The sequence below is a fragment of the Dreissena polymorpha genome, chromosome 1 (genome assembly GCF_020536995.1).
Source record: "Dreissena polymorpha isolate Duluth1 chromosome 1, UMN_Dpol_1.0, whole genome shotgun sequence".
In the NCBI taxonomy this organism is placed as follows: domain Eukaryota; kingdom Metazoa; phylum Mollusca; class Bivalvia; order Myida; family Dreissenidae; genus Dreissena; species Dreissena polymorpha.
In genome coordinates, this window is record NC_068355.1 from 143,336,249 (window position 1) to 143,350,047 (window position 13,799).

Here is a 13,799-nt window from a genome sequence, read left to right on the forward strand (position 1 = left end):
AGTATTGTGAAATGCAGCTTCTTTATGCAAACTTTCAGTTTTCATTCATTTTTTGTGAAACTTTTACAGTGCTTTCATATCAACCCCTATCGTAAATGAGCAACGTAAGAATAAGTTCAGAATCATGTTCCCTTGAAGTTGAGAAAAATATGAAATTACGCTTACAAGATGACGCAGATTTTTTTAAACCTACACAGTTCTGTTCCATTAATAAAAACTGCACACGGATGCCAGTAAAACAAGAGCACCGCCTTGCGGGTGCAGACCGCTCATCTATTTTCTTTTTAAAGGTGAAGGGACTTTCATTTTCAATCACATTAAGGAGGGAGGGGTGGAGTGAAGAGGGGTGTATAGTGTGGGGGTGTGGACATTTATTACATTACCTTCCAAAAATGCGGAAAAAAAAATCGGGGGGGGGGTTGGTGGGGGGATGGGGGATTCTTGGGTGCGATGGTTGGACGGTATTTCAAACATAAAATAATAAAAATAAATATGTGTGTTTTTTAACCGTTTCAAAAAAATAAAAAAATGGGGGGGGGGGGGTGGGGTGGGGGGGGGGGTATAGTGTGAGGGTGTGGTGGTCATTTGTGAGATGATCTTAAAATAAAAAAATAGGGGGGGGATTGGGGGGGAGGGGGGGATTATTGGGTGTGATGGTTGGACGGTATTTCAAACATAAAATAATAAAAATAAATATTTGTGTTTTTTAACCGTTTCAAAAAAAATGGGGGGGGGGGTGGGGTCTTCGGAGGGGGGTGGGGGCACGGGGGATGGTTTGGGTGGAGTCTATTGTGGTATGTCAGGTAAGAGTAGTTTTGTCGAAGTATCAATCAAATCTAATCATAAATAAAGAAGTTATGGCAATTTTAGCAAAATTTAATAATTTGACCTTGAGAGTCAAGGTCATTCAAAGGTCAAGGTAAAATTCAACTTGCCAGGTACAGTAACCTCATGATAGCATGAAAGTATTTGAAGTTTGAAAGCAATAGCCTTGATACTTAAGAAGTAAAGTGGATCAAAACACAAAATTTAACCATATATTCAAAGTTACTAAGTCAAAAAAGGGCCATAATTCTGTAAAAATGACAACCAGAGTTATGCAACTTGTTCTTTTACTGTACCCTTATGATAGTTTGCGAGTGTTCCAAGTATGAAAGCAATATCTATGATACTTATGGGGTAAAGTGGACCAAAACACAAAACTTAACCAAATTTTCAATTTTCTAAGTATAAAGGGCCCATAATTCCGTCCAAATGCCAGTCAGAGTTACATAACTTTGTCTGCACAGTCCCCTTATGATAGTTAATAAGTGATGCAAGTTTGAAAGCAACAGCTTTGATACTGTAGGAATAAAGTGGACCTAAACACAAAACTTAACCAAATTTTCAATTTTCTAAGTATAAAAAGGGCACATAATTCTGTCAAAATGCCAGTCAGAGTTACATTACTTTGCCTGCACAGTCCCCTTATGATAGTTAGTAAGTGTTGCAAGTATGAAAGCAATAGCTTTGATACTTAAGGAATAAAATGGACCTGAACACAAAACTTAACCAAAATTTTCAATTTTCTAAGTATAAAAAGGGCACATAATTCTGTCAAAATGCACGCCAGAGTTATCTAACTTTGCCTGCCCAGTCCCCTCATGATAGTTGTACCAAATTTGAATGCAATAGCATTGATACTTTCTGAAAAAAGTGGACCTAAACGCAAAACTTAACCAAAATTTTCAATTTTCTAAGTATAAAAAGGGCACATAATTCAGTCAAAATGCACGCCAGAGTTATCTAACTTTGCCTGCCCAGTCCCCTCATGATAGTAAGTAAGTGTACCAAGTTTGAATGCAATAGCATTGATACTTTCTGAGAAAAGTGGACCTAAACGCAAAACTTAACCGGACGCCGACGCCAAGGTGATGACAATAGCTAATATTTTTTTTTCAAAAAATAGATGAGCTAAAAAGGAAACCAATGTAAGTAAAATGAACTATGAAATATTTGGGGGTTACAACCCACAATCATAGATAATGGTTATTTGGGGGTTATAACACAACATCATAAATAATGGTTATTTGGGGGTTATAACACAAAATTATAGATAGTGGTTACACCAGTATCTTTTTCTATTTTGTTTAAAATAATCGGCCAATATATTAATAAAGACAGTAGAAAAAAATCGTTCTATGTAACTTCATTGAGTGCCTTTTACACTGAAATTCCCGACGCCATTTGATGCTTTGCATCAATACTTATCTTGAGTATGACAATTTAATGTTACAAGAATGTTGATGTACATGTAAAACGAATTAGATCACGGTCTACACAAATTGTAGACATATTTGTTAGTTTAAAAAAAAAATCAAAATCACTAATTTGTCATATTTAGAATTACCTGGCTCGAGGACTGAAGAGTATGAGACAGCCAGTGACCCTATTTCCGAAGCGTCTTGAGTCATTTCCCAAACATGTACAATAAAGGAATACTTTTCATTTCTAAATTAAATAATTACATTACAATTGTTTACTCTAGTCATTACTTGAAGATTATTTGTATAATAGTTAATTTTAAGTGTACAAAATTGCATTTGAACTATGTTCTGTACGGAATTATGGAATTATCGAAACGAGAGTAGATGTACTTCATAATTACATGTTAAATTTAACTTAAGATGCCTTGTTAATATCGTCTTTGGAAATTAATGCAAGGCAAACGTGTCACATTTGTTCCAACATTACCACCACTATACAAACAGCTGTAACTCTATAGTTCAAACGGTGTTTAAAGGTCTGTAAACTGATTAATTCACGGCGTAAGAATTCTTCACAACAAAATAGCCCTCCAAACCAGCCGAAAAAGCCCAAGAGGTACTCATGTACTCGAACAGTTGATTGCATCGGATCATCTTGTCCTAACATCTATGAAACTATTAACTGGATTATATGCCAGAGGGTCCCACGTAGGGCAGTCGCGTAGACGCTGAGGAGATGCAGGAGGGTCCCACGTAGGGCAGTCGCGTAGACGCTGAGGAGATGCAGGAGGGTCCCACGTAGGGCAGTCGCGTAGACGCTGAGGAGATGCAGGAGGGTCCCACGTAGGGCAGTCGCGTAGACGCTGAGGAGACCTTACATAAACTCTGACTTATATCATCGCAGGGATGCCCTTGGCTAGATCGAAGTTATGTTCGCAGTTTCGTCGTGTCCTGTCGTGAAGTTGTGAATATATGATTTTCAAATACTGTTTCATAATCCAAACAAGAAGAACAACCAGCCGTGTACATTCTTCATAAAGTTGTTCAACTTCTGCAAATAGACATTTAATGACGTGCGGGTAATGTGGATTACAGACGTAAATAATGCTATTTTCCCCAAGTTACTAAGATACTTTTATAACACGACAAATACGAGTAATTATTTTAAGGGTAAATTTGGCTAAAACTTCCATGTTCAAAAGATATAACATAAGCTTGATTTTGAAAACAAAAGACCTAATTTTGAAAACAAAAGGCCTAATTTTGACCAAAAAAATGATTTAGTTACTTATTAAGTTGTGTCAATTATAAAAACAATTTTAATTAAATTAAGATTAATTATTAACTTATCCATTTGTTGCAAAACACTCTCTAAATGGTATTTTACGAAGAAGAATACACATTTTTTTATCATAATACCATTTATATATAAAAGTTACAAGCTTCTTTTGTCATACAATTCCACATCCTAAGGGCCGACAACATTTCCCACAACTTGCCTTACAAATCTACTGGTTGCCCAGAAACGTTACACAAGAACTTCATTGTCAAACGTCATTTTGGTGGTTAACGTTTAAAATTATACAACTAAGAAATCAAGGATGTGCTTGCATATTAAAAATAACAAATTTTGCGTTTGGACGATGTCCGTGTTAAGACGATTGCTTTAATGTGTTTGCATTAAAAATGGTTAAAGTTCTTTGTTAAATGTAAATTGTGTTTATCGTTCCAAGATCAAACGTATAAAAAGAACATTGTAATGATGTTAAATTGCAAATACATTATAACCACAGAAGAACACGTTACCTCTACTTTCTCGCACATATCGTCGCGTACCCAGCCGTCAATATCCTCGTATACCTGCCCCAGTCTCGTGCCGTCATGAAGCGCCGTGCATACCTTACACGCATTGCACGTGGTCACTCGATTGACGTAATGTTGTCTATAGTCGAAGTAACTATTATAAAGGGCTTCGTCATAAGCAACTTTCTTTATGTATTTACCGGCCTTTTCTATACTTTCAAAGTCATACAGGTTTATGTAAGAATTTGGTATAACAAGAGATCTATTCATGCTCTTCCAGTTCACTATCGGGACTTGGTCGCGATCTAGTGATCCCCAGTATTTCTCTGTCACATAGTCTCTGCAGTTGTCGTTTTCAAATGCAAGGTAAAATTTGTATTCTTTCATAATCTTTAAACACTCGATATCGCTCGGATCTTTTGAAGATCCACATGGATTGTTATAACACGAGCCATATTTATCAACACTTAAATGTTTTTCTAATGCATCAATGAGTTTATACCTTCTCCCAGGATCAAAACAATTTCCAACACGGATAGTCGCCTCCTTTGATTTTTCGCGGTAAAGATTTCTTTTAGGAACAATTTGTGTGAGCTGTTTTTCTTGGGGATCCAACTTATATGGCACACCGTAAGGAGCAAAGATATCCGCATCTGTGCGATACCACTTTGTCCAATTAAATTTGCCGTTAAGAATTCGAATATTTCCAAACAAATGAGGCGGTGGCTCCAGGTTTTGAAGAATCCAAACCTGGTCGGGGCTTCGATAGGCCGGAAACGTTATTGTCTCTGTAGTGCCTATTCGCCACTTCCTTGTCCAGATATCAGTCAAATGGAACTCGACCGCATCTACTGCTCGAATCAGAGATTTATCCTCTGTAACTTCACATTTCGCCGGGCACTGCTGCAGACACTTTCTATATGAATCAATAACAGACGATCCAAAAAATGGAGTCCACAACAATATTTTCTTAACACGTTTAGTTTGGAAGTTAGCATTCGGAAATACGGTTTTATAATTGTTATTTCCTAGTCCGTGTCCACCGTTGAGAATGATCAAAAGCAATACAGCCGTTACGATAACAACAAAATAGACTAAATATCGTTTTTGGTTTCTTAAGAGTCGCGAAAGCCTTACCATTGTCGTCATGAACGTACTAGATTTTAACCTCCCTTTCCACACTTCCGATTTTAGTATTTGCGCATATTTACACACACACACACACACATAAGTGTTCGGAGTTTGATAAGATGTCACGTTTGGTCAACACTTAAACGACGTGTATACCATAGACTTGCTTATTAAAATCGCCTTGCTTTTATTGCGACCTTTCGTTTCAATACCTATGCACTCATATTACTCAATCCGGGTATCAGCCTTTACCCAGCTTTACAATTCTTAAGTTATTAATAACATCCCACGTATATCTCAGTCGTTCCCGCATTTGATAATCTGTTGAACCGCATTTGATACGCTTCGCTGCTTTGTTTAAAGTGTGCACATACAATATGCAAATCGACAAATCAATAGTGTGAAAGGGACGCTACTTATTTTTTCATAAATCGAAAGTTTCAATTTCACAGAAGAGTTGTCATTCATACATGAATGTGTGTAACAGTTGGGCATGATACCGTTAAAAGGTGAGGCTTGGGATATTAACAATACTATGCGATAGCAATACCAACTATGCGATAGCAAGTGCCTGACACCTGCATGCATGATTTCGGCTATAGTGTTCGACGAAAAGGCAGTTACCAAATCGCACCGGCTTTGGCGTCCGCGTCCGACATACTTCATCAAAATTAAAAATTAATAAATGAAACAACCATCATTCATTTACTTGTCCTTCTGTAACCCGATGGTGTACATAAATAAAACGTTTCTGTTTATCGAGTTCATGGTGTGACGTAATGAATACAAAACAGACACATTATTAAATTATATCAATTTATGTAATATAAAGAAGTGAAACTCCAGCTGCTGGAGCAGTATTGAATTTTCATTAAAAACAATTAGTTGGTCCTTTATTTAAGGCAAGTGACCGATTGCCCAAACAGTACAAAACAGCACAATACAGCGCAATACAAACCAACATAAACACAAAATATGAATAAAGCTGGGGTCACCGCCTTGGAACGGTCAATGCAAAGCATTGGGGGTTTAAACCTGGTTATAGAGCGCTCAACCTCACACTTGGCCCAGCAATATTCATAATACATTTAAGTGTAAATAAAATTTAACGTCATAGCATTGTAACTCAAATTAAACAATAGTAAAAGGGAATTAAAACGCATTCAATTTAATTACTATTTAATTACTCAATTGCATTGAAGATACAAGAGTAACAGAATTACAACTTTTTGACGAACGATCAAATAAAACTATTAACAATTGTCAACTACATTCTTTCTTTATAGAAAAGATTTGAGAATATAGAATCATGGAGTTAATATCTCAGATAATCATCGCGCGAATACAGGAAGAAGCAGCAATAATGGGTGTAAAAATTCCATATTACATAGCTTGGTTGTTTATGTGACTGCTAAAAAAATAAAAAATAATTAAATCAAACAAGAAACGCCTATCAGAGAGAAAATATAAATAAAATGGAACGTTATAAACCCAATGACCTATGCATGTAGATTACAACTGGGAAAGTCGGTCGTATGACGTCACAAAAATCCATAATGACATAATGACGTGAACAAATTCCAGGGGTAGTACTAAATAAAAATATTAATGGGGCTGTGCTACTAATAAAACAAGTTTAGGTGATTTAATATTAAGAAGCAAATGAATAAAAAGGGTAATTCCATTAAAGCGACATAACACTATCTTCATAGAACATTTACTTAATTATATAGAAATTAGTAATACTAGAATATATTTATATTGTATAATTAAGTAGACACTATTATAATTAAAACATATACTAAATATTGAATCACTCATAAATCATGTTTATAAAACGGGACTGTTATTATGAAATCGTGTAGAAATCATCTTCATGGACTATATACAATTTAAATACCAATTTCGTAAGTTCGTATTGAAAGTTATTTTGTTTACGTTTCAAAAAATTGTCCGATCAAAGTACGTAATAACGCGTGACCAGCAAACCATTGAGGTAAAAGCTTCCCGTTTCAAAAGGTGAAGTTGTCAATAATATTCTTAATCCCGAGTCGATTTCGTCTATCTTTTATATTAAGGCAGTAGGTACCTAATGAGATCAGGAATAGTCGGTCGATATCGCCGTATTCGGAAAGCGTTTCGGCTATAAGCGATATCTACGGTAAAGTCCGCAAATTATACTAAATACACGAAATTAAACACTGTTTTTTTATTTAAGAGTTAAATTTGCTTATCTCTTTAAGATTTAATAACTATACAATAAAAATATTAGTTAAATTAATTCGTTTTATAAAATATGTGTGTGCATGACGTCACGGTTGTTGACATTTTCGTAGCAAAATGAAAGTGCGAAATAAAAGCGGGCAATTTGCAAAAATCGAAAAAGAAGCAAACACCGATCGACAACGTTTTGTACGATCACAATTATTCATTCACCGAGCTCTGCGATGGAGATCAGTGTGAAAATGACTCACGTAAAAGCTATTCGCATTTGCTAAATGGCGTGAAAAGAGTTAGTTCTGGCTACCATAACTTTAAATATCGCTTTTATGATTTTTGCTTGACATGCTTGAAATGCGAATCTCCCGAGATTTCACGCTCATATGACGTTATTTCTATTTTTAGTAACATACCATGTGCTCAAGTGTTTTCAAATTCAGAATGACATTTCCCGGTATTTTAAATTATTCTTGCTTGTTTTGTAAACAAATTGAGTTGTAAATACACACTCAAAGTAAAAAATATTTAAAATTACCTGATTCACTTTGAAATCAGTCTTTTAATCAACCAGACGTCAGTTGTTAATCACAAATAATAGATTTCAGAAAACGAAAGTAATGTTTACAATTTCAGCAAAAAATGTCAAGGTCGATTCGAAAGTATCCAAATGAAAACTCGTCACGTGACATAGCGACAATGGCGTAAAAATTGTGAATTTCAGGCTGATGAGAGTTATTTTCATCTATTGTAAGATGCATTTGAAACATTTGAGTCTTAAAATATGCCCCGATGCAGTAATTTATATTCATTGACCAATATGTGTAGAAATGTATCCAAGAAAATGAAATGTCTTTGATTTATAGCGTGACATAAATATGTTACGACTCTGGTTGACTTTCGATATGGGGTTGGCTTCAGCGTACAGGTCTGTCAATACTATATAAACTGTACGCTGAAGTTCCTATAGCTAGAAAAGAGTAAGCAGAAGTGGGTGGGGAATGGAAGAAGATTGATTGAGCTGGAGGTTTTGCTAAACAAATTACAGTATTGTCAGTTTTGTAATCTGTGTCCCATTAACATTATAACATTGTTGGAGAACTACAAAAGGGCCTCAGTGGTTATGTGTACGTTGTTGGTGAAAACCCTGACTGTAGAGAAGTCAACCGGGTTGCTTATGGAAAGCAGCACCATCTCAAGACCAGGGGAATGCCATGTTTTGACGTAAATACCAAGCTTGAAACAGGTATGTATGTCTTCATTTTTCAACCAGCCATTCATATCAATGTTTAATCATTGTACAAGTACCATTGATCTTTGGACTTCTTACACATTTTCAGACATCTTAAAATTCCAAACTTGTGTCATTCCCAGAAAATATTTGTTTATCATGTAATATGTAAGGAAACATTCCGATTTCCAGCATATTCATTTTTTAAAATTTAGTTTCGCATTTGTGTTGTTAAATCCAATTGATTGCTCATTCATGTTATTTTATATTATACAAGATAAGTATTGATGAAAAACTTCAAAGGGCGTCAGGAATTTCAGTGTAAAAGGCACTCAGTGAAGTTACATGGAACGATTTTTTTTCTACTGTAAATATTAATATATTGGCCGATTATTTTAAACAAAATAGAAAAAAAATACTGGTATATTCATTATTTATGATTGTGTGTTATAACCCCCAAATAACCATTATCTATGATGTTGTGTTATAACTCTCAAATAACCATTATCTATGATTTTGTATTGTAACCCCCACATATTTCATAGTTCATTTTATTTACATTGGTTTCCATTTTTTTACTGACATCCGTGTGCAGTTTTCATTAATGGAACAGAACTGTGTAGGTTTTAAAAAAAATACTTCATCTTGTAAGCGTAATTTCATATTTTTCTCAACTTCAAGGGGAGATGATTCTGAACTTATTCTTACGTTGCTCATTTACAATAGGGGTTGAGTACTCATTGAAATGAAAACACTGTAAAAGTTTTAATGTGTTTACGAATCCCCCACCACCCTCTCACACATTTATTTCATGGGCATAATAAAAACAAAAAATGGTTACAATAAAACAGCATATTTACTAAAATGTCTATACAAAACAAATAGTTACCATAGAACACAAATAAAATAATTTGATTCTACTGGGGCTCGAACCTTGGGCCTCACACATGTGAAGCGAGCGTGTAACCACAACACTACGGAACCGCTTGAAAAATCACCTTCTTACTAAGATATTAAGGTAGTGGGAGACTAATGGGTACTTTCCAGAAACACTCTTTGTTTTTATTTCCACATAGTAAATTGTATATCACAACGAATTGCAAAATTTTAAAACTTTTTACCAGCCGGTTAACTGTTTATACTTGGTTGAATACACCTACCCCTTGACTCGGTTGGGTGTTTTCTGTGGATTTACCCTATATCCAAAATATATAGTTTTTTGTAATGGGATATACATATATTTTGACAATTAACTTAATAAACGTACTCGAATGGATTTTGTTAGTAGATACAGAATTAAAAAAAAGTGTCATTGTAAGGGAATTGTGCCTTTGATGTCCAATAATATATGCACTTATCTGGATAAAATGGCAAAAACGACAACAAATGGTTCAGGGACAAGAAACTTTAATTACGTTTTATGTCACTTGTAGTGTGATGAAATGCATATATTGTACATATTTATTTAACACAACATATTTTCTACACACTAAATGAATTTCAGGAAGTTTTACCGTTCCTATCTCAAGAAATTTTACTTTGAGTATGCCTATCACAAATCGTTTTCACGCAATGAATTTAAGTATAAATTTGTATATCACTTCTTTTTGGGGGTTTTCTAGTTGCTTATTAAAAGCTACAGTTATAAACCATGACATGTGAAGAAATTTAGCTAACTTTGAATTGATATTGATATAATAATACATTAGCAAGAGCCCCGCATTACGGGTGCCACGCTCGGCTGCGAAAGCTTGTCAGAATTTTTTTTAGAGGTCACAGTGACATTGACCTTTGGCCAAGTGACCCAAAATGGGTGTGGCGTGTAGAACTCATCAAGGTGCATCTACGTATGAAGTTTCAAAGTTGTAGGTGGAAGTACTGTGATGTTAGAGGCAAAGTTAAAGTTTTATATTAGAGGTCACAGTGACCTTGACCTTTGCCCTAGTGACCAACAAATGGGTTTGGTGTGTAGATGTCATCAAGGTGCATGTACATATGAAGTTTCAAAGTTATAGGTGGAAGCACTATGATGTAAGAGAAAAAGTTAAAGTTTTATATTAGAGGTCACAGTGACCTTGACCTTTGACCTAGTGACCCAAAAATGGGAGGGCGTGTAAAACTCATCAAGGTGCATGTACGAATGAAGTTTCAAAGTTGTAGGTGGAAGCACTGTGATGTTAGAGGCAAAGTTAAAGTTTTATATTAGAGGTCACAGTGACCTTGACCTTTGACCTAGTGACCCAAAAATGGGTGTTGCATGTATAGCTCATCAAGGTGCATGTACATATGAAGTTTCAAAGTTGTAGGTGGAAGCACTATGATGTTAGAGGCAAACTTAACGTTTAATATTAGAGGTCACAGCGACCTTGACCTTTGACCTAGTGACCCAAAAATGGGCGTGGCATGTAGAACTCATCAAGGTACATGTACATATGAAGTTTCAAAGTTGTAGGTGGAAGCACTTTAATTTTAGAGCCAATTTAAGGGTTTAAGCACGACGGCGAACGTCAGACGACGAAGAGGCTATGGCAATACCTCGGAGTTTTCTCCGTAAACAGCCGAGCTAATAATACAATCTTAAGGTCACCTAAAGTCAAAGGCAACATATGAATTCAGGCGCAGTTCACCACAAAATGTCAAAGTTGTCCTAATATTACGTAGCATAAAGATGTTTAAGTTATCATGTGTCTTTAAACATGTAGAACAATAATATACAACTTATATTTTAATAAAAACAGCCAGATTAATGACAACTAGATGTACATAATTTTGTATCGGTATAAAGCCATTGCGTGATTTTGACTATCCGCGTGTCATTTGAAAGCCATATTATCTCGTTTCGTCACTTTTCGTCACTGAAAAACTGACCGATTTAAGGGACCACTTCAGATAAAATATTTTTTTGCGTTTGTGACTTTTGGTAGTCCCTCATTGTTTTTAGCAATGAAAGTATCCCTAAAGTCCTCCTCTCCGGGACTAGAAAATATGGCTTTCAAATGACACAAGGCCAGTCCATATCCCGCAATGTTTTCAGCTGTTGATCGCTTTAGAGTTCCTCTATGCAAAAGCACGTCTAACAATCTACTGTTCTTTGCCTTTAAGGATTTTCATGACTTAAACAAACTGAATTATGGATTGCATTCACAGTAAAGATGTGGGCCACATTGTCAGTAGTTTTACATTTTTAAGCAAAGATCCCAGTGCTTCAACATCATCAGGAGCACTGTGGGCGTTGCAGGTTGCCTGGAGAACACGTTCACTAGATCTTGCTGTTTGTGTGACTGTCCAGGATACAATTTAAAAAAAAACCGGCAAAGAGTCAACACAACTGCTTACACAATTACAAAACGTTTCAAAACAGTGTGTGTTCAGCAATGCACTAACCAAAACCGGAAAATCAAACCTGCGCCCATTATGAGCAACAAAAATGGCTCTGGGAAACTTTGCAAGCCACATCATACAATCATGTAGATAAGTGTAAATTGATACAGGTTACAATATACTAAATCTTTTTGGAGTGCAATGCTATACTCTCTAAAAACATGAACATCATTTATTTGAAGACACGGTTCTCTGTAGGGTCACTTGCCATGACTTTATTTGAGTATATTTCTGTGTGCATGTGGCAGGGAAAACATTGTTGTTTACTAGAAATTCACTCTTTTATCTGAAGATTGGAGACTACATAAGACTTTGACAGATGGCGGGAAACCCTCATGAACTGGATAGAAGCCGGTAAATAGATGGCCGTAAAACAGTGACTTTTGATTCGTGACGAGTTCTTTCTTACATACCGCGTGACCTATCTTTTTTATTGCTTAAATCAATTCGGCTTGGAATGCTCTTCGAGAAAAGGTATGGTTATGGGGGTCTCTTTGCGCAAAAGTTTGACTTTATTTTTCGTTAAAGTTATTGCTTTTACATTGAATTTGTGTAGGAAATCTTTTACTATATTGTAACCTAAACTAGCTTTAGGTAAAAAATGTAATATCATCTGCAAGTGCAAAATATGACTGGGAAAGCTGATTTTTGGTCATTTCTTAGCAAAAGAGAAGAAAATTAGTGCATTAAATGCATGAATTCAGATTATTTGACCTGGAATAGTTGTTTTTCAAGTTGACCCCCCACCCTTGTATAGCCGAATAAGGGCTAAATTGCTTTCCGACTTAAATTCAAAGGCATTTTGGTTGACCGCGTAGCGTTATTGTGCTACAAGAAGTCAGAATTCAACGCCAAGAACTCCGCAATCCAGTAACGCAACAATAGCTTGTGCGTAAAGCATGAACATTCAAACAGAGCCCCATTTCACCTACATGGAATGGCGGACATTTTTACAGTTTTGACAGTGCAACAGATGCTTAACTGAGCCAGCTTTCATATTTAGTACAATCATGCATATAACAAGCTTTATCACCTCATGTTATTCATAGAAATACACTTAAAATACATAAATCCATGTTTTTTCTTCATTTTATATCTATTTCTATTGGGTATTTTGACTTTTTTAGGTAGAGGAATCTCTGCGACTAAGCCGAGGGCCACTGGATAAGGGTTGTTGATGGTAAAACAGGTAATAATACTAATTTATTATCATGTACACAGGCAAATAAGCACATTTATGATGCTTAAGGTGTGAAATACTGTCCTAATCAGTTTTGTGGTCCCTCAAACTCTTGCCGTCGTGCAATTCCCATGCAGTTTGTATCGATTATTCCGCGTCCTGACACGTAAAGCTCGTGCTCTGTTGGCAGCAGAAGTTGGCACTCAACATGTTTATCCTTGTTCCTGATCATGTATGCAGCACAGCTGAGTTGATTTGCTACTTGTTACCCTACAATTAGCTTGTGTTTTGTACTGTTTTCTCACAATATGCTTACAGTCATGGTTCCGGCTTGAGAAGATGTCGCGTCCGACTTAAACGTAGGATTGTTGTAGCGAGTGTCCCCTTCATCGTTTACATTAGAGAGATCTTTTTGACAAAATTTGGCACTTTCAGCAACCAGTTTTGTTTTTTATTTGGTAAATGCTTCTCTCATTCAGTGATTTAAGGACAGTATTGACTTTATTTGCTTGTCTTTGCATACAGAGGTGACATGGATCAATGATGTTTGTTGTGTTGAGAATTCTGCGGGAAGCTGTGTCCCCAAAAGAAGTGCTAGAAACCCCTTTCA

At 35.9% G+C, this 13,799-nt stretch overlaps 1 protein-coding gene across 1 annotated transcript; it reads right to left on the minus strand.

The window, feature by feature from the left end:
- Nucleotides 1-834: 834 nt before the first annotated feature.
- On the minus strand, nt 835-5,592 carry LOC127853675 (alpha-(1,3)-fucosyltransferase fut-5-like). The gene is made up of 2 exons (XM_052388378.1): nt 4,053-5,592; nt 835-3,297 (listed from the first exon to the last, which is right to left on the minus strand). Exons 1-2 carry the CDS (start codon nt 5,196-5,198, stop codon nt 3,238-3,240), a joined length of 1,206 nt encoding a protein of 401 aa, XP_052244338.1. The 5' UTR covers nt 5,199-5,592; the 3' UTR covers nt 835-3,237.
- Nucleotides 5,593-13,799: the final 8,207 nt, after the last annotated feature.

Bases quoted from the DNA above. Each gene is read 5' to 3' on its own strand.
- LOC127853675 (XM_052388378.1), bottom strand. From the start codon at position 5,198: ATGACGACAATGGTAAGGCTTTCGCGACTCTTAAGAAACCAAAAACGA. The intron at 3,298-4,052 runs GTAACGTGTTCT...GTCTATTTGCAG, and splicing joins ATATGTGCGAGAAAGTAGAG to AAGTTGAACAACTTTATGAA.